Consider the following 22,196-nt stretch of genomic DNA (forward strand, 5'->3'; position numbering starts at 1 on the left):
GTTATTACTATACAGGCCCTCTCGTACACTAAATTCTCCCAAAACAGAACACAGCAACCGAAACTGTGTTATAGTATCGTATCTGGAGACAGAGTAAAAAGGAATAATAAAATAAACTGTTCTATGGAATCCAGTTCTGAAGAGTTCTTTCCACTGAAACAAAATGCTTTGCATTATCTTCATTCAATTAAGTGGACAAAGCATTAATGGTTCCTTTTTTTTTTTTTTAACTCAGGAATGAGATTTATCCTGAACCACCACTGACCACTGAGCATTACAGAGCACATGATGGCGCAGAGGAGCAGCTCTCTGGTCGCAGTTGGACTTCACTGCCTTTTGGAACACTGACTAAGACCAGCAAAGAGAATCCTGCTCCAGCACCACGCTGGCATTTCCCCAGGAGGGAACATATGGAGTCCTCTTCCTGAATATGAAAAGTAAGTTTTTTGGGGCATTAAATTAGGTGAGAAAACATTTCCTTTTAACTATAAATAGGCAAAATTAATATTTTAGTAACAGTGGTCATTAAGTTTTTACTATACTACTCATTTCATTCCACAGTTTTCTACAACAAATGAGACTCCTCTTCCCAGATTATCTAGGTCAAGTGATGTATTCACAACTGCAGTTATAAACGTGCAGTTTTTATAGCAATTTTGCCTTTGTAGGTCTATATTTACCTTTAATTCTAGAATATTCTTCCCTGGTGCTTCAAAACTACCAAACTAAGGTTGGAATACTTTTAGTATTTTTCACTGTTTGCTTAAATCTACAAAATTATTTGATCATCAGGCATATTTTTGTAGTAGCACCAAATCCACAAAAAAATTAAATAAACCACGTTTTTCAATGAGAAGTGTTTATAGAGATTGTAGTCAATACAATCAAAATACGATAATACACCTGTATGAAAATTGCATTTCTCTAAGAAATATTTCCTTAGCAGAAGGCTTCAAATGAAAATAAAAAACCAAGCATTCTTTTTGGTACATCACCTTCCAAAACACTGTACCTCAACAAAATTTATATTACACAGGCATCTGAAATTTTTACATAGGAAACAGGTTTTAAGCAGCATTTGGATAGAACAAGAAAAACAATGTTTATTTCTGATCTTGGAATGCATTTTAAGATAATTGCTTCATTTTTATACCACAATAACAAATTCACAATACTGAACATGGAACTTTCCAGGTATATTTTCCTTTTACCAAGAAATAAAAAACCTGAAAAACATCTCTTAGCTACACATTTCCATACATCTTAGCTCTTCAATAAAGTGGTCTCCTATGCACAGCCATGTTTCTGTCCCCTTATCCTACCTACTACCTACCTACTGAATTATGTTTCAGGCATCCCCCATCCCTGGGCACTCATTCTTGCTCTGCATTTAAGCCCAGTACAGGGGCACGGCTGCACACCAGGCAACCAAAACACAGCGGCATCCTCACAGCTCTTAGGAGCTCTAAATACAAAAAATATTAATACATTGAAGAGGTAATTAATTTGAAGGAGTAAAAAAAGGCAAGCTCATTCTTGCCTTCCTGGCTTATCTTACAACTCCATCACTCTAAGAAAATGTACATACATGTAATATTTTCCTAGCACTGGAAATGTAGTATTCAAGATCATATATAACACATTGATGACAGTTTTCCAGTAAAAACATTTTAATACTAGGTTTATGCTTACCTGATTTGAAAATCTCATGCTAACATTCCGCTGATCTTGTGGAGGTACATAACGTCCAATAGGGTCAATATCTTTAGGACTTACTAATTTGTCAGCTGAAAATAAATGATAATAAAAATACAGAATGACTTGAGTACTTTCTGCAGCTTTTGTGAAGGAGGAATGCAAATACATTTTATGTAGTCAGTTCTGCTGCTATATCATCTCTGCTTTAGATCAATGGTTTACAAATCAAAAGAATATTCTGCAAAAATTATATTTTAAAATTAATGACTGAAGCATCATTCTTGCTGCAGCTAATTATAATGCTGTAGTATATAAAAACAATCCTTTTTTTCACATAAGCATATTAAGAATATATGCAAATAACAGACTTGACAACACACAAGTCACATAGAAAGGCCTCAGTCCACAACCACGGACCTATTCTAGAGTTTAACTAGAAACTCAATGGTTACCCATCAAAAGCTATTTAGCTTTGAAGAAAAGCAGAAAGCCTCTATCTCAAGGTAATCACAGACTATAATCCTGAAAGGGACAAGGGATATAAAATATACTACTCAATACAACATCCCAAGAAGAAATAGTAAAAAAAAAAAATAAAAATCTCAGTTAAATTTATTTGAAACCTAGCAATTTCAACTCAGTTTTTTACATGAGCAAAACCCAACCAAAATCCAGTATTTTAACCTTCCGAAAAAAAATAAGTATTCCAATAAAAGTCTACTATTAAAAAGTTTCAAGTCCCTTGAATAAAGGCTCATAATCTACTGCGAGCTATCATGCCCTTCACATAAGCACTCTCCTATCAAAATCTCATTTTGACATGAAACTGTCCTCTGTATCTGCTACAGAGAGGTTACAGTCCATCTTCATTTCTCCTGTATACAAGTCAACAATTTTGTGTATGTTTTTAACAAGCTCTGCACTAGGACATCAGCTGTTAATCTAGAAGAGAAATAACTCACAACTCCATTAGCTTAATTCAGCTACAACAGAAAAGCAATGCTGACTTGGTAAGACGAATGTTTCTGAATACCCAGGTACAGGAGGTTATGTTAAAAAAACCAAAACAAACAAAACACCCCACCAAAACAAAGCAAAAGCAAAGCTAGATTATGAAAAAAGACCATGGACAATTTATTAATATACTGACTCTGCCTCATAGTTCTTAAAAAAAAGACTATGTGTTCTGGAAACCACTCAATTTCCACTGTTTCTTAGATGGCTTTACATCACTCAGAAATTATAGTCAGAATAATTTCATATTTGTAACAACTATACCAACAGACTCATTGAAAATACTGGAAGTTACCTTAAATTTTATATTTTATTTAAAACAAGAATCTCAGTGAATCACATTTATCACAAATACAAGTGTACTGGAATGCAAAAGCAGAGTTTTCTTTGTCAGCTCAATATTTGCATCAGCAACAGCTGACATGTAATCCATGTTACAAACTCTTAACTTAGTTCTAGTGAGCACTGAATCCACAGAACAAGATATAAAAATTACAAGGAAAAGCACAGGAAAGGTAAGAGAGCTCCTACATGAAAGACTGCACTGAGGGAATTTTCAGTTGCACAAAGCAGCTGCATACCTGGCGTTCCTTTCCCTTGCTGTCAATGGGGACCCTACCATAAAAGCTTTACAAACCTCCTCAGCCAAAGCAAGAAAGAAATTCTATGAAAAAACTGCACCACTGTCTGCACAACGCACGCTTTTCTCCTTCATAAACAATTCTTCCAGCTGCAGCGGCACGTGGTGACTTCCAACAGCCGTAGGCAGAGACTTTCGTCACCTTGTCACCTCTGTTGTTCAGAGCCTTTATAAGCAGGATCGTAATTTAGATTTTGCTACTTCTGCCTTGCCCCTCTGTGGGAGGCAGCGACATGTGTGAAAACTGACTCAGTTTCATGCTGCCACATTTAGAAAAACTTGGACTGCAACAGGCAGACAGAGAGCCCATAGAGAGCAGGAAGAATCTGAAGAGGATATATTGTGTGCTGGCCTGCACGGCAGACACCTCAGGGTGGGGGCAAATACACATGAATTGCTGCCCTTGAGGGAACACAGAATTCCTGGAATGGATGGTGCAACGGCAAACCAGTACCTGCCCAGAAATCAGAGTCAGACTTCCACTGAATTAGCAACCACCAACAAGGCCAAGTTTGTTATTCAGGTGGGTTTTCATCCAGAAAAGAGCAAAATTAAATGCAACAATTAAAAATTAGTTTGAATATATGGAGTTCCTCATACAACACTCACTGGTGAATAGCTTTACAATAAAATTTCTAGACTCTATTTGCAAAGTTTGGGGGAAAAAAAAGGAAAAAAAATCTGAAAAAGGAGATGAATGAAAAGTGAATACAGTGGAGAAAAGTTATAAAATAAAGGAAGCAGTTACTAATGACGTTTCAAAAAGAGATTTAACATAATTATAAAAAATATATTGTTTATGTTCAGCAAAAGAAAGAATTGAAATCAAACAAAAGTTGAAATTACTCAAAGAGCATTTAGCAAACAACGTATGCAATTTATCTCACCAACATTCTGCAGGTACAGAAATACACAAGTATTAGTGCACGCTGAATACCAGAATTAGGACAGCATTCCCGCACACACATTTGAGGGTTACTTGGCTAATACTAAGAGGTTAAATTATTTTTTTTCTACCAAAGATGAGATTGCCTGCATTTACTTTACAATGTTGGCCAAAAAAGGAATTATGCAAGGAATACAGTGAAACCAAACAGGTGGAGCACCAGACGGACTCTGTTCTTCCATACCTAAAGATACCTCCACTCTTCCTGGCAGATCCACAATTTTTAAGCTCCCCTTCAATGTTTCTTTTTTACTACAAACAGCCTGTTTCCCTTTATAGCGTTCACAGAAAAAAGTGTTTTAGATCTCAATCTACTGACTACTAGGTAAATGCTGAGCATGTTAATATCAAGTAATAGACCTTTCTCCTAAAAGAAACACTAAGAAAAATAAATCTTAACTGTGAAGACTTCTCTGGCTTAACACCTGTTTTTGCATTAGTCTTTGAATCATCACAACAGACCATCAGTTCATTTGTGCTGAAATTCACTGTGACGACCTTCAGTGGCCAGACTTTGAATTTTAAAGGTAAAAATGAAACAGACTGAAGAAAACATTAACTTCATGTGAGACTACAACTATTCAGAGTTTAAACTTGTCTTGCTTACAGCAGTAAATAATTTGAATTAAATGCTATCAATCAGTTATGAACATCACTGCACAGGTGCAGCTGATACAATTAATCCAGAAAGTGTCATGTTTTATGTTTTGTCATGAAGAAAAGGAAATCAGAGAGAAAGTCAGGGCAAGAAATCGCAAAAAAAATAATAAAAAAATAAAAATAAAATTAAAAAATCTATCGAGTTTAGAAGCTTTTCAGTATTCTGTAAAATATTCCAGTAAGCTTCACAGTATGCTGCATGCAGCATAGAATTTTAACGTAGAGTAAAAACGCTATTTTTGCCTATCACGTATGTACCAAAGCAGAGAGGGGACACACACACCACCCACAGTCTATTCAAAACTGAAGCCAATGGGTTTGTTCAGATTGAAGGAAAACATGAACAAGAGAAATATCCTTCACTTTGGACAAGTCAAAATCTGACAGAATTTCCACAGCCTCTTACCCAGGAGTTTTGCGATGATGTAAACTGCCTGTCCCCACAAGAAAAACTTCCCATCGCGTCCATTGTTACTGGGAAACCGTTTCTGACTGCCAGGGTTCTTCTTTTCCAGTTCAACAAAATCAGCCGGCACATAGTAATACTTGGGTACAACAGGACAACCTATGGAGTATTAAAATAAATACAGTAAGTAAATAAATTCCACCTCCCTTATTATTTGATTGCAGTCCTTTAATATAGCTGAAGTGGATTCAAAATAGGAAAAATTGTCCCCTAGCAACAATTTGATTGAACAGAAAGACTGTTGTTTTTCATTGTTATCTCTCAAAACCACAGTGTAGGAAACCCAGGGCAATATTAAACTACATTATTTTTCACCAAACACTTCCACAGAAATTCCTTCCTAGAACACATACACTGTGTAGCACCTTACCATGCAAAACCTCCCCAAAAATATTTGTCACCTGAAGCAAAATGCAGTACGGATAACAAAACATAACCATAAGAAATGAAAGCTGCATCAGAATGAAACACTGTTTTTCCCCACATTTAAAACCAGCTCAGTATCAGACAACTTTTTAAAACTAAAATCTTGACCAAAAGTAGTCAAACATTTAATTAAATGAAAATTTATAACTTTTTGCAAGTACACAAAAACAAGTTAAACCCAGGATTTTAATTCTGTAACATGAAAGTGTTTCATTGAAACACTGCATAGCTTGTATCTAGAATTATGCCTCAAGCTACTGATTAGCATAGGTCAATAACCTTTATTTCAATACTTTTTAAATGGACAAGAATCAGGAATTTAGAAACATAATTACAAATGATTGACCTAATTATATACAATGCAAAAGTAAATAAACATGCTTCCTGCAAAATTAAATTTCACCTTAATATTGATTTAATGTTTAATTTATTTAGATAAAGAACAGGTGATACACTGTAGTGTCTGACTATTTTCTTAGACAAAAAAATGCTGGCAAGAAGCTAAGAAAACTTAAAAAGTGAGAGTTACTAGAGAGAGAATATATAAATGAGTGAGGTATCAAAACACACTCAGAAATTCTAAGATGAGACATTCATGATGACATTCAGCAAGAGGAACCACAAGATTTAATTTGGTGTCCATAGAACTTCACATACTCATAAAAAAATTAGAAAAAAGCAGTGATCAGCAAGGTCAGAAAATTTGCCATGTAATGAAAATTTGGTATGGAAACGTTTGTATTTCTTACAGAAACTAGTTCACTGCAACAAGAATTCTTAAGTTTAAAGAACAAGCGAGACTAAAATATTCTGCATCTGCTTGTGTAACTGTACCACAGATGTCAAGAACAGGTGACTAAAGATGCTGAATCTTGAAAGTGGATCGTCAGTATATTGAAACTCGTTCTGATCTCAGGCCAGTTTTTTTCCTCCCACGTATTTCCCCCCCCCCCCTTTTTTTTTTTAACTGAATTTTGGATGGATGTGCCTGTAGGCCATCAATAGCCTTGTCTGCAGTTCCACCAAAATTCTGGTGTGCAAAACTTAACTAAGAGAACATTTATATGAAAATTAACACATCACCATTTTCATTGCTCTAAGCCAGCAACTATTTCCTATGCATGTATCAAATTATTTTTTAAATCTTGTGAAGTTAAGTGACAATGAATGATGCAAGTAATCCTCAGCTGTATCCAGGTGGAACACTGAAATGATCTGACTGTTAGCAGTTAATATTTTCCTGCAAAGCAGAAGTGAACTTTGTAAATAATGAAGCAGAGGCGAGGGAGGGGAGCAGTGACTGGGTACAGCATAAATCTTGCATCAGCAGCTTTGTTCCAGGTAACATTGCTTTCATTACTGCACTTTATGATGCAATGTATCTACATGAAAGCGATTATTTTTGTATTAGTATTTTGTCATCAAGAAACATACTGATATTATTACTTCTCCTTTTCTCCTACTGCAACATCCATTAGAAGGAATGTTGGCATTTTTGTAATTTCACATCAATGAATCATTCTTCTAAAAGACTGTAGCTTTTATCAGGTAATACCTTCAGATGTATGTTGAAGCAAAGGATCCAGAAGATCCTGATATTCCTTTACTTGTGCAGGATTTCCTCTAAAAACTCCTAAAAAAGATCGAAAAAAATGGATTTAATGGAAGAAATAACTTTCCCGTGACTTAATGTTCAGAAAAAATAAAAAATATCTGCAAGTGGGCAGCATTAAATGTCAATGCCTTTCTCCTCAGTTTTATAAAAATCAATTCTGAAACCTTATTACATCTTCAAACAAAGTATTTTAATCTGTGGGTGGCCACAGAGGACTCTAGGCAGATAGCAGCTTACTCTGCCCCTCCCTGGGCCCCTTATTTGAAAACTATTCCACACACAAAAGGGAAAAAAACCCCAAAATGTATGGCCAGATTTTCATCCATTTGCAGGCCTTTTTGATGGCTGTAACCCTTACTCACTGTCTTATTCAGCCTTTTGTTCTGTGTGAGTTTTAGCTTCCATCCTGAAATTGTCCAGTGCACTTTTTTTGGCATGTCTCCTGACCTCAAGCCAAGATCTGGGTAGTGGTATTGTTGTTGTTTTGGGTTTGCTCTCTTTGCATCAGAATAACTGGCTACATGGAAAAACATGGTCAGGAAGCAAGGAAGCAGTGGCATTTCAAAGAGAAACCAGGCCTTTTCTGTTTCGCTGTCTTTTCTTCTGAATTCTGTTTCAATTACAACAGAATATCCAACTTGAAAAGACCTGCTGCAACATTCAGTTCGTGGGTGTGTTCTCTCGTCTTCCATTTCCTTTTCTCTCAAGTACTGCTGCGAAGTTCTGACACACTGTGAAAGTTTAAGGCTTAAAAGGCAATGCAGCATTGAATGTCACAGATTTAAGCTTTCAAAAAACCCTTATCAAGTTATATTCCAAAACCAGTTCACATTAAAAATGCTGAAATATATCTTTCCTCTAAGGGCTCATCTCTCTAATGCCTTTAAAAAACAGGAATGTAAAGCTGTACTTACCATCAATTATCATGAAAATAAAAAACAGAGGGAATTCACACTCGATGCCATCAAAAAGCTGAAAAGAAGAAAAACTAATCAGACAATTTCATTGCTTTTAGTTTAAGAAAAAGTATTTAAATATTGCATTGAAAAATTTCAAAGCAAAAGACAAACACGAATGTAAAACCTCTTTAGTACATCGGCTTTTTGTTTAGGTTACAGCTTAATTCCATGGGTGCTTAAACTGTGCCCTTACATATGCTATGGCTCATTCTCAAGCAGAATATTTATATAATCTGTGTTTTATTTTCGACAGAGAAACTATTGGGGAGAAAAAAAAGTAAATTTTCATTTAGACAGCCTTTACTGATAAATCCTGTGGTCAAACGCAAAACTATTTTCTATATGCTCAGACTGTAGTCAGCTGTGAAATTAAATAAAATGATAAATAACTTCCTTATTTGTTACGTGAAGTCAACTGTACCCAAAATGTAAATGGGAGCACATTTATTACAAACAAATCAACTACCAACTTGCTGATTTAGCAATCTCTCAAATTACAAAATGCATCTCCTTCACCTGAAGCAATTAGGAATCAATGTGTGATTCAAACTGCAAATACAGAGGGGTTGTACATTTTTCTTTTGTTTCTTCTGCATTTTGGTGGAATTTTGTAGGGGGGTTGTTTTGTTTTTAAGTACTGCTTAAACATTTTAGAAAACCAAAATTTATCCTTATATAGGCCAGGTATTCCTTTACCTTAATTTCTGCTGGTTTATAATAACGTCGTGTTTTGTCCTCCAGCGCTGTTCTGTACCCATCTCTCAGGAATCTTTTAAACCCATACTTTCCTTTCAATTTCCTAATAATTTTATCTAGTGTTTGGCTGAACAAAACCTCATCATCCAAAGCAAATGCAGGATAACTAAGACAGGGTAAAAGAGCTGCATCAGTATTCTGTACAAGGAGAGGGAGAAATAGCGTATTACAAATTTAATTAGATTTCTGACATTTTATGCACAAAAAAAAGACTGTTTAACTTTACTAAGTGAAATACACATTTGGAACATCATCTTTGTTGTATATTAAATTAATATATTAAAATACTGTGCAAAATAAGATTTCTAAAAATGTATAAAAATAAACTACAAACCAAAATATTCAGATATGTGATTTATAAGAAAACTCATTCAGCTGAGAATCTGACCTACTTTAATCTGATAATCTTCAGGGACAAGCGAATACATTCTAGAACTTTGTGGGTTTAGAAACAAAAAATATCCTCCAGGTTATTCCTGGAGGAAACACAAACATTTGGGTATCCTATGCTCAGAAAAGAATCACAAATATTTTATGAAGGGGCAATGCTAAGAAGGAACTATGATTAAATTATCATTTCTGAAAAGCTTTTTCAGGAATACCCTTCAGGTGCTGTAACAAACAAGCCTCTCTGATTCACAACGAAGGTGATAAGGAAATACTTTCAGGACAAAATATGAGTAGCATTTCTCAAGAACCATGTGCAACTATCATTAACTCAAAAGACAAGAAAAATTACTAAGTAGTGCATCAGCACTACAGGCAAGCTTACAGAAACACAAAAAGTGGTTTTAAGTTAAAATTCTTCTGTCACCTGCTGTTTCGTTATTACTCTCAGCTGATACACCTAAGATATTCAGCCATTTAAAATACTGTATTTTGCTGATGTCATTGATGTGAAGCCACAACAGGGGGAAAAAAAAGACATAAAGATTGCTTCTACAGCATAACTTATGAAATCAGCTTCTGTTGGAATATTTCAAGCCCCCAGCAAACAGTAAACTGCAAAAGACCACCAGACAACAAAAAAGTAGCTGATGGTTCCTCTTATTTTAATTATCCAGGATTACAACTCTGCTGTAATTCTTCTACGCAATGAGTAAACTATTAATGCTGAAGTTTAATAATCTGTTTCATGAACAAAACCACTATTACATCCCAGAATTAACAAAAACGTAGAACTATCACTCATTTTAAATTACTGATTTTCAGAAAACAAATTTACATTTGATCCTAGCACTGAAAAAGATTTTTTTTAGAAATGAATCCACACTTAATGTCACTTAGATTTATTCACTGAGAAAATACTTATTTGTAACAGTATAGAATCACAGAATGGTTTGCGTTGGAAGGGACCTTAAGGATCACCTGGTTCCAACCCTCTGCCGTGGGCAGGGACACCTCCCACCAGACCAGGCTGCTCCAAGCCCCCTCCAGCCTGGCCTTCAACACCTCCAGGGATGAGGCACCCACAGCTTCCCCGGGCAACCTCTTCCAGTGCCTCACCGCCCCCAGAGTGAAGCAGTAGCTTTTAGCAACAAGAAATCTTCTATATTCAGATATTTATGATAAGCCAACCTTACAGGCTTCCCTAGACAAAAGAATGAATTAAAGCTAAAATAGTTTCAAAAAATGCAAGCATTGAGAGTACAAGTGGAGACTAGGCCAAAATAAAAACAATCACCAAGACCACAAACCCTACTTAAGTTATTGCACATCATTATTACATTAAGTTCTGTTTTAGAATTTAGAAAGCTATCAACGAGCTATCATTTTAACCTAAATACTAATAAAGAATTCAGTCACAATTCCACCTCAGAGAAACAACTACATCACAGTGACATTTAAGAAGGAAAAATTAACAACTTTCCATCAAATTTCTGTTTTTATTAAGCGGAACATAATGGACACCACAGAACTAAGAATTATGTTTATACCCATTTATTTTCTCCACACTCTGTTGAGGTGAATCTCCATCAATTACTTACATGAGATCTTGACTCTCGGGGTAGCAGTGAACAGAGAGTCTGTCTGTTACGGTTATGGGCATCAAAATCCACAAATATAACAGACCAAGAACAACCCTGTGAACAGAACATTAAATTTATTTAAGAAGGGTAGAAAGTTTAGCATATCTCAGTGAAACTAACTGATTCATTGTTTTATTTAGGTTATGTTGTAGTTACGTCTGGTAGTTGGTAATTTTAATCAGAAAATGTAACATACATCAAGTTGAAAACATTTTGACTTTTCATATACAGTAAAATGTACCCCAAATTAGACATTTTAAGCTACTACTGATTATGAATTAAGATTCATTCAAGCTAGGAACTTTTCCATTAATTCTTGAAAAATAATGCTTGTATTAAGGACCAAGAGAAAAATAGCTGTCTCTCCCTCCGACTGCAGGAAATACTTCAAATAGTGATACTGACTATTCCATTACAAGTCAGTCAGAACACGAACAACTGGATATTCACACCCGAGGCACTGCTTTGGAAAAGGACTTCCATCATTTCAGGAAAAAATATGAGTAGCATTTCTCAAGAACCACGTGCAACTATCATTAACTCAAAAGACAAGTAGTGCATCAGCACTACAGGCAAGCTTACAGAAACACAAAAAAAGTAGTTTTAAGTTAAAATTCTTCTGTCACGTGCTGTTTCATTATTCCTCTCAGCTGATACACCTAAGATATTCAGCCACTGAGACCCCACCCTCACTAATTTTTTTAAAAAAATAATTTTCAACTAAGTTCCTACGTAACTAGCTAGCCACCCTTCTTTTAGTGCCAGAACCAGCATCCATTCAGCTGACTTGCCAAACAACAGAGGGCTTTTTCTTCCCTACTCTTTAGCTGCACTCTAATTATACATAGCTGTCATACAAATACTCAGCTTTTGCTTTGCTTGGCTAAACAAAACATGTTTTTCCACTATCCTCATGGAAGATATTCTCTGTTCTCTTAATCATTTTAGCAAGATATACTGAACAGTGCTGAGATAAGAATGTACCCAAATAAATCTCATTTGCTTTTTTCTTAATCCAGATTCTGATTGTTCACAAATCTCCAAATTCATCTACAAACTCTGAACACAATCTGTCTACATGTGTAAACACGCAGTTTCAAAATCTGTGCTTCAGTAAAGGATTCTTTGGGGATTCAAAAGCAGACTAATTTGCATTTCAGAAACCCACAAGCATCTTGTTTTACAAATGAACTATTTTCAATTCTCTAAAGATTGTAATGTTCTGTAGTAAGGACACCTTAAAAAAGCTTGATTTTTTTTTAAACAATAATTATTCCACAAACTTATACAGGACATGTGCCTCATCTACAAATAATTGTTTATACAATGACTAGGTCAAATTCAACACAGTGCTCATCTCACCGATTGCAGCACCATCTCAGTGCGTAAGTGCACAGTGCACACACGTAATTCATTAGATCATTAACTCACATTGCCAGTCAACACATGTTCTCTCATGTAGTGTTTTTGCTAATATGTAATTTTTTTCCTAAAACTTACTGTAGCTAAAACAGAATTCTTCTTTACTAGCTACCAAGTTGGAGAAGAGGAGATTGAGGGGAGACCTTATTGCTCTTTACAGCTACTTGAAAGGAGGTTGTAGCGAAGTGGGCCTTGCTCTGTTCTCCCTCATGGTAAGTGACAGGATGAGGGGAAATGGCCTTAAGTTGTGACAGGGGAGGTTCAGGTTGGATACGAGTAAGAACCTCTTTACTGAAAGGGTTGTCAGGCATTGCAACTGCCTGCCCAGGGAGGGGGCTGAGTCGCCATCCCGGGAGGTGTTTAAGAGACAGGGGTGGATGTTGTGCCGACGAACATGGTTGAGTGGTGTTGACAGGGCTAGGACAGAGGTCGTACTCAACGATCTTGAAGGTCTCTTCCAGCCAAAAATGTTCTATGGGTTCTACGATACACATTCTAAGCTATTTAGACACCGATACTCTGAAACCAGAGATTCGAGTTAACTATATTAAGCCTACAAAAAAAAAGTTGCAGTACTTTTAGTAGTGATGAGCCTGAAGTGATTAAGTAAACCACATAATAACTGAAACAATCAGTTCACACTGCATCCTAAATGTAAAATAAAAAATAAATATAAAAACCAACAACTCTGGCGCACTTTTACAGTTCTTCCATATGAACTTCAGCAGAACTTAGAACAACACTATGACTTCAGGATCTGGCTACGATCAATGCACAGCTAAGAATTACAACAGAATTCTCATGCCAATTTAACAGTTTTTAACTAGTTCATATAGATTTGTAACTTGTTTCAGAAATATACAATACATTGGGAATAAATTTAAGAAATTCAGCATACGATATAGAGCAACATAATGAGAAACTAAATAGCTTATCTGTTATATTAAAAATGTCTTCTCAATACGTAACTAAGTCTTTTGCAGAGGGAACATTAGGATTACAGCTTGATTGTATTTTCATGCTTACAGCTCCCACTTTCTATGAAATACTTCTGGTATGATGGAGATAAAAATGAACAGCATTTAGAAACCATGAATGAGCTCCTTCTTACATTGAAGCTTACAAAATTCACATTAAACCAAAAGCCAATCATTTTTCAATTCATAATTATTCTGGCCCCTAGAGATGATGCAAAGAGTGCATAAAAATATGTGAACATCAGTTAAGCAGCACTTTGTTACAGAGCAAGTAGTAGTATGATTTCTTAGAGAAATATATTAGGTTTTAATACTTTCTAGAACTTGTGAAGGGAGGAAAAGAACAGTTTAACGTGAATATCAACAACAGGTGACCATTATTTTGTCTTCTGTGCATGCATCTATGAATGCACAGAGAAAACTGCCCTGTCACAATATACTCAAAGACATATAACGCATGTGCATATAGCTACAATACTACATATTTGCCTTTAGTAGTCTCTTCCAGCATCTACAGTGTGAGTGGAAAAATCTGCATGGAGAGGCTGAGGAGTCTGTCAGCGCCAGCAGTGATTGATGCGCGTTGCACTAGTGTTGGTGCAGGTGCAAACAAGTTTCTCTGGAGGGGCTCAGCAGGATTTTTCCAAGCTATTGGAACACAGCTGGAGCTAAACAAAGACAAACTCTGCAGCACACTGAAGGTCAAAGTGGTTTCTGTTTATGCTGAATATCTTGGAAGTAAACTCTCAAAGCACGTAAACTGGTTTTGCTTCAGCAATTTATTAGCCCATTTCAGAATTAAGTAAAAAATCATTTGAAAAAGAAACAGCAGCTGCATTTCCTGGTGCTTGACTGTTGGGAAAGTGAAGACTGTAGAGAAATCTTTTTTCTGCAATACTGACAATGTGTGTATAATGTCTGATCATTAAGATCCTTACTAGCTCCTGGATCTTAACATGTAACATCAGCTTTTAAAATGTGTGTAAACCAAACCAGATCACATGGTCAAGTCTTTTTGAAACAGAACAAGCCTATTTTACCACAGTACTAGTACAAATAAATAGATGCAACCCCCCCAACCCAAATAAAAAAACCGCAACAACTCAAAACACCCCACTCTTAACAGATATCCACAAAATTGTAATGGATGTCTAAGCCTACAGAGTCAGAAATCCTTGCTTAGGAGGATCCCCTGGTTTATGCTGTAAGAGAAAGCAGGGTCTAATAATAGAAAGCTTACTACTTATAACAAACTGTAATCTATATTTTTTGTCCCAGGCATCTGATAAGTTCTAAAAAGTCTAACAGATGTTTTTATGTGAATAAGCTATAAGAAAGAACTTTTTGTCCAATAGTGCTAATAAATATTTTGTAACACTATTTCGATCCACACCTTCCATTTTACCAATAGAAAAATGGAGACACAACTAACTGATCAGGTTTTAATAAATCAAGCAATACAGAAGAGGAACTTGGCATGTAATTTGGATTGTCTCCCAGTCACACCTTTGCAGTTGACCTTGCTTATCCTCATTAGCTCCCACAAAGAGCAGTTGACAGTTCCCCTGATTTACCATTCACAATTTTAGCACTTTTAACTTCTCTCCTTTGTACTATTTTCTGTATGGCAAACTAGTGCATGAAGTGTCCTAAAGCTGAATATTCAGAACAGACAAATATTACCATCTAGAAGTCAGCTCCATCTGACTTACAAGACAAAAGGAGGACACAGGTACTACTGAAAAAAAAATATAAAAAAAATCCTACCTTGAAGCCAGCAAGAGTATACAGAAACTTTATCCAAAAATACACAAATAGTACTTCAAGTTCACAATATAAAACTATCAAAACTCAAAAGGATCATATACTACGTGACTTCAGGGGAAAAAAAGTAAGCATAAAAGGCTACTCATGTAAATGCATGTCATTTTTTTAAACGAAGTTTTGAGTGTTACTCAACCCTAAGAAGCGATAAAGCATGTTTCATCAATTAATGTTTAGTTTGTATGAAATACAGACATTTGGAGATGTGAGCAAGGTCCATCGGCTACAAGTCAAAAAGGATGAAAGTTTCCAAGAGAACAGTGCAACACAGAAAGCTTTTGTGCACTGAGCTCCCCACCATGTGACCAACGTACCCTCCCTTCCACACAATTTACAAACTGCACCAGCAAGTTTTAGAAGTGTTCTGCACACACGTGCTTCTATCCAACTTTCGTTTTAGCTGCACTCCTACCATCTAACAAACTGTGCTAAGGGTTTTTAAATATCCTCTATTCCATAGTGTAAATCACTACTGCTAAAAAGAAAAAAAAAGACAGAAAACAAACATTTTTATTACCTGGTTTCCAAAGAGATTGAAACCATTAATTGCTTCTAAAGCTGCTTTCGCCATCCCCACAGAGCTGAGGAGAAAACAAAACGACAACAAAAGAACAGAGGTATCATAATTCAAGCACAGACTAAAATTTAACACATTTGACAGCTTTCACAGCTATGACCTTTTATTGATTTTAATTTTGTGCTTAACCTTTAGTCAATAAAACGATGATGCAGCAAGTTCAGGGGGTTTTGGTGGTGGGTTGCTTTGGGTAGTTGGTTTTCTTAAATCCTTTTCAGCATTTTTATTTGTTGTCAAATGTCAGAGACCATCTGGAGAAAGCACTTCAGTTCTCACCTTGCTGCTAGACATCTGGCACTATGTAGTTCAAGATCCTGCTAATCGTGTATTAACAAAAGATTTATTTCAGTACAGTTTTTCAACCCAGCTCTCCAATGAAATTTTAAACGACTAATTTCCAACTAATTTTCAATATAATAAAAGAACTCATCAATCTAGATTCAGAAAAGGAGGATTTTATTCTATCAACCACATAGTGAAATACCTTTCATTTCACTTACTCCATGACTAGCATCCATCACAAAGAAAACAAGACCCAGAAGTACTACCACCAATTTTCTAAGTCAGCAAGTTTATATTTAAAGACATTAAGCACTGAAATAACTAATCATTACATCATTTTTAAATTATATATTAAATAGAATTTATTACTGATTATGAAAATTTTACAGTACATATAAAAATACACACAAGAAGACTTTTGCAAGGCCTTTTCATTTAAGAGATAATGTAGTCTTATATGTCCCTTGTGGGATTTAAAAAAAAAAAAAAGAGCATTCGCTCTCAATGCACACACGCCTTTGATGACTTTTTGTAAAGAAAAGCTAAAGCTAAGCTCATAGAAATTCACATGCATTTAACAGCTGTATATGAAATTTGAAGTATGATAGAGAGCAGTATTTCGAAATGTTGTTTTAAAGAATATATAATTATAGATAGGCCAACTTCACATGTGTTCGTTCAACTGAATAAGCATCTAAAGCGTTATCATACACATAAGATGCTAAATTTTTGCACATTGATTCAAAAATTCTAGATGTTAAGGTCACAGAGCATCAAAAAGTAAAATATTAAATGAACTAGGTCTCAACAGCGCTAGAGTTTAAAAATGTGATCTAAATAATGCTACCAGATTTCTGGCAGTTCTGCTAATGGAATACCAGCATTCAGGGCAGGGGAGAGAGTTCACAGTGCTTATTAGGTGGTGACATAAAAGTACAGGAAAGAAATACTACAGAAGTCCACCTAATTAAACAAACATCTTTTACATTCTGTAGGTGATCTGTCAAAACAGAATCAGAGCATCCAGCAAAACAAAGCCCAGTGTATTTCTCCCAACTTTATTCATTTAACTAAAACCTTTAAATTATACCTTTGTCTCCTTAACCACAGAGCCTCTGACCAATGCACCTTTACCTGTCTCTGTTCCATTTCTATAGAAACTAACCCAGTCATTTACTGACTTCATTGACACTCCGTGTGCTATCCCCTAAATGTCTGTGCCAGTTCTGAAACTCCTCTTTCAGAATCAAGTTTCATGTTTCTTCCTAACTGCCCATTCCTTTAGAAAGCAGCTCTGCTTTCCAAGGAGCTTACAATTAATATGAAATATTTTTAGTCAAAAAGAACCTGAATAAATGAGACACCAGAAGAGGAAGACAGCAGAATAACAGGAAAGTACAGATGTCTGCCTTGTTGTCTTGGAAATTTAACAAATCTGAAGACATTTAGCAAAAAATCGAAAAAAGAAAAAGCGGAATGAATCAGGCTGACATGACAAAAGATTTGGAGTTAAAAAAAGACCGTAAGGGTAAACAAAAGTGACAGAACAGAGTATGAGGACATAGATCAACACCGCAGGAAGAAAGCCTCCAACCTTAGCAAGATAAAAAACAGTGGAAAGAAGAGCCAAAAGGTTCATCCTTCCATAAAGCCTTTCCCTGTGAGGGAGAGGAAGTTGTTGACCCAGCTCTCAGTTAACAACCATATAGATGCAGCTACACTGGTTTTGCCAACTGGACAGAATATACAACTTTGGAGAGTAAAAAAAAAACAAACAACAAACTAAACACATACAAACCCTCTAAAACTAAGATCTGGGAGAACTCTGGGAAAAACAGAATATACCAATTAATTTAACCATTTATTAGCCAGTAATTCCTTGAAATACTCTTTTTTAAAAAAAGAGAACAAAAACAGAGTTAAAATTTTTATTTTCTTTTCTCTAAAACTGATTATCCACTCAACCAATCACACTTTCATTTTCGTTGCCATCTTTCATTTGGCATAAATTCCTGCTAAACAAGGAAAAACAACAACGAAACACTTTGTTAGAGGATCCATGTGCCCAGATAACATGAGAGCAACAATGGCAAAGAGCCAGGCATGACTGTAAAAAATTAAAGCATCCTTAAGAGTCTGAGGGCTGCACTTCACTTGCACAGAAATGGTAAAATTAACAACAGATAGGAGTATGTATGTTCTGAACAAGACAAAGCTAGATATTTTGTCTATAAAAATAATTAATGAAGCACCAGTGAGTTAGAAAAAAATATTCAGAAAATAATCACTAATAATCTCCAACCTCTGTATAAGAGAAGTTGTGATAGTATTGACAAACAACTTCCCTATCTGGCCCAAAAAACAGAGAAACCAAACTGTCAGAAAACTGTGAACAGGGACTGTGCTTTAGCCTTTATCTTTCTATACTCCATGCAGCATTTTGGGATCAGAGCAAACTTTTTACTATGCTGTAAAAAAACTCATTTGCAGTATTTATTAATGTGAAGTATTAAATTGCAAATGTTTATTTAAAGATGGGATCCATTTACAATTACACAGAAAATATTGAAAACAATATTAAAAAGAAATCACTGCAGAGATAAAGAATTTGTTTACTTTAAGTACTTTTTTACCTGGGTTGGTTTTAGTATTAGAAGTATTTTAGACACTGCTTTCGGTCTCTATCGTTCTTTTTAACTATTACCAACAGGTTTATAAACCTCCATCCTTCCTTCTGAAACACTGCCAGAAATAATACTCATGGGATTTAAATCTAATTGGTTCAACAAGAGAAAGCTGATTAGGTTAACTAAGTTCTGCTCTGAGCAGCTGGCACCAAACAGTGGTGAAATCCTGCACTTCGGTCCCTTCTGCTGATGAAAGCTTTTGGTACCGGAGAATGTGGTGAATGAATAAAGTGAACTCAGAGCATTGTGAATATAATTATTTTTCTAGCTTTGTTTCAAATACCAAAACAAAAATGTAATTGTTCTAACAATTGCTCTACTTTAATTATCACCTAGCAATTGATCAAACAAATTGGTGTGATGACTCAGAACAGAATAATCCTCAGCTGCTATGAAAAATTATCAAACTGCACACATAGAAAATGAACATCAGAAAAATCCCACATGCTGAAATCTGTATCACATGTTAAAATCACGTTTATCATGTATCACATGTTAATCATGTATCACATGTTAAAATCTCATCTTCTTTTCCCTTATAAAACCACTTCTAATACCAACAGTCAGATATTTTCAGAGCGGGGAAAAAAATCACCAAGAAAAGGTAAAGAGGTAAGAGTTGTTCAACATCAATGACCACTGGTATTCAGATAACGTAAAACTACTCACTCTAAATAATATGATGCTGCTGCTTGAAAAAAAATGAAGACAAACATGGATTACTTCCTTGAAATCATTTCCAGTTTACATAATCAGTCATTATTCTACAATAAGAACACTTACTGTAACTGATTTGTATTTTTCTATGCCATAGTTATTCAAAGCCCCTAGTCTATATAAAATACCTGAGCAATGAAAAATACCTAAGGGCACACTCTAAAATTTTGTGTTCTTAGCAACCACAAATCAAAACATATCTTAAAGCATTTATCCTTCTCCCATTCACAGTTTCTTGCCTCTATCCACGAACTGTTAAGGTCAACTGGAACACAAGGGATGTTAAAAAAGAATAAATAACCAAACAACCAACAAAACAAAAACCAATTCCACAACAATAACAACAATTTCATAACTAGGCAAAACAAAATAAAAGGCGAGCACTACAGCAATGTTACACCTGCACTACAGAGAAGGGCAAGATCAAGGCTCTACAGGCTTACATTTGGAATATGAAGATACTGCACTTGGGTAACTTCATTATTCTCACAGTACATGTGTGAGATGTCAAAGACATTTTGCAGAGGTACTCAGCAGGTGCCTGGAGAACAGCTTGATCAAGTGGGTACAGGACTAATTTTTCAGGAGTTCAGCTGTTTGGGAAGGGGATCACGCTATAAGAAAAGCTGTTACAAATCTTGCCTCTGAACCAGCAAAAGCTATCAATTTGCATACATCAGTGAAGACCTGGTCCACAGAGTGTTCTGCTATTTATCGTTTTTTAGAAGTGTTTTGAACTGTACTAAACCAGAATACCAAGACTGTGTAAAGACTTAAAATATCTGCATCTTCTAACACGGGCCATAATTTGCTGTTGCTATTCGTGGACTTCATATTATGTAATATCTTCTTTAAAAACAAAGCCTGTTTTAATAATAAAAGACAAGAATTAACTTCTGAAAGCAAACACACACTACATCTAGATTACAGAGTAAGTTTTAAGGGCCAGGAGAACAGCACACTGAGTAGTGAACCTTAAGTGATTGGAGTCCACAATCACTGATGACTTAGATACATAATTCCTTATTACACTCTGATAATTTATAATCACTTCTTCAGGTTTTTTTAGAATTGTTTTAGAGCTCTAGATAGATACTCTAAACCAGATGCATAACAAAGTATAGTGAATATTGTAGTGTATCCAGGAGTTTCCTCAATAATATCTAAATATATCTTTTGATACATGTTCCTCTTCCATTTTTTCTGATTTATGAGAACATGGGAAATTGTCTACTGGCTTCCTACAGTGAAGCAAAGTATCACACAAGGAAAGATAAATAGGGGCAATACCTGTTACTGATGACCAAAATATACATCTTAAATTACAACCAAGCTCTGTACTTCCTTTTGCACCAGCTCAACGATCTGCTAGATTGGTTCAGTCCATCTCATAAAACTTCACCCTTAGAAAAACCAACCTATAAATGTCAACCTAGATTAAGACAAGACACCATGCCCACTTCCATCTGGTTAAAAGATGTTCAGCTTTCCCTGGAGGCAATTCACATACTGAATAACAAGAATGCTGCAAAAAACAGGAGACACAGGGGTTCCAGTGTTCCTTTTGTGAATTAGTACAAGGTGAGATGCAGAAGGAAGTATACGATTCTCTAAGCGAACGCTCATGTAGTCTGCATTTGACAATTTTACAGACATGGGAGGAAGAAAATAAAGCCAATAAACTAATAAAGCAGATATCATATAATAACTTGGGAGTTTTCAGTTCTCTCATCAAGTATTAAACCTCTACAGAGGCCCTGAAAAAACCACACTTAAATCAGGTGTTTTGCTGTAATGTCATAAAATTGTATCTATGGGTTAAAATACATGCCTGTAGCTGAACTAAGAAAAATTCATTCATTCTGAAATGAGAACACATATTGATTTCGCAACATCAAAGAAACATATCTTATTTACAAGCCAATGATAATTATGATGGTCAATGATATTTTAAAAACTCTAGCCATTTTTATGATTAATAAACCCTCAGAAGTCATAAAGTGAAGAAAACAATAGTAACACTAGCAAAAGGAAGTTGTCAGATTACAGATCTATCTTCCAAGATAGACAGCATGGGAGCAATTCCACTGACATGGAGTGGGCCACTCTAAAATTAAAATGTTAGCAACATTCCTAACTATGTCATGGGACAGAGCCCAGAATGCCCAGGTACCTGTAGCACCTGAAGGACCTTGAAAAAACCCACATGTGCCCGAAGCTATGCTGCACAGTGTCTGATGTCACCTCCCAGCCTGGTGGAGATGAGAAAGATACACTTTCTTAAATCAGGACGTTCCTAAACATTTTTGTGAATCCTTTCTACTGCACATGCCTCAAGAGTCTGAACTGTTCTGAACACCACTTTCAGAATTCTATGCATGCAGCTGCACATAATTACTGAAATTTGAATACTGAAATAGCTAAGCATCTATGTGGTTATTTCAGCATGCATATGATGATGAAATTATACTCCACATTTTCCCAAAATACATCTCTCAGT

General features: G+C 35.6%; 1 protein-coding gene across 2 annotated transcripts in view; it reads right to left on the bottom strand.

Moving 5' to 3' along the window:
* Window positions 1-22,196, bottom strand: part of PHKB (phosphorylase kinase, beta) — a 65,276-nt gene that overhangs the window by 24,621 nt on the left and 18,459 nt on the right. For both annotated transcript variants that reach the window (XM_009871372.1, XM_009871373.1), the window contains exons 8-14: window positions 15,951-16,014; window positions 11,169-11,264; window positions 9,121-9,318; window positions 8,380-8,437; window positions 7,406-7,483; window positions 5,365-5,523; window positions 1,693-1,787 (exon numbers count right to left, since the gene is read on the bottom strand). In XM_009871372.1, coding sequence (XP_009869674.1) covers window positions 1,693-1,787; window positions 5,365-5,523; window positions 7,406-7,483; window positions 8,380-8,437; window positions 9,121-9,318; window positions 11,169-11,264; window positions 15,951-16,014 — 748 coding nt within the window. The remainder of the gene's footprint in view (window positions 1-1,692; window positions 1,788-5,364; window positions 5,524-7,405; window positions 7,484-8,379; window positions 8,438-9,120; window positions 9,319-11,168; window positions 11,265-15,950; window positions 16,015-22,196) is intronic.

This window comes from Apaloderma vittatum, unplaced genomic scaffold (assembly GCF_000703405.1).
Source record: "Apaloderma vittatum isolate BGI_N311 unplaced genomic scaffold, ASM70340v1 scaffold15376, whole genome shotgun sequence".
In the NCBI taxonomy this organism is placed as follows: domain Eukaryota; kingdom Metazoa; phylum Chordata; class Aves; order Trogoniformes; family Trogonidae; genus Apaloderma; species Apaloderma vittatum.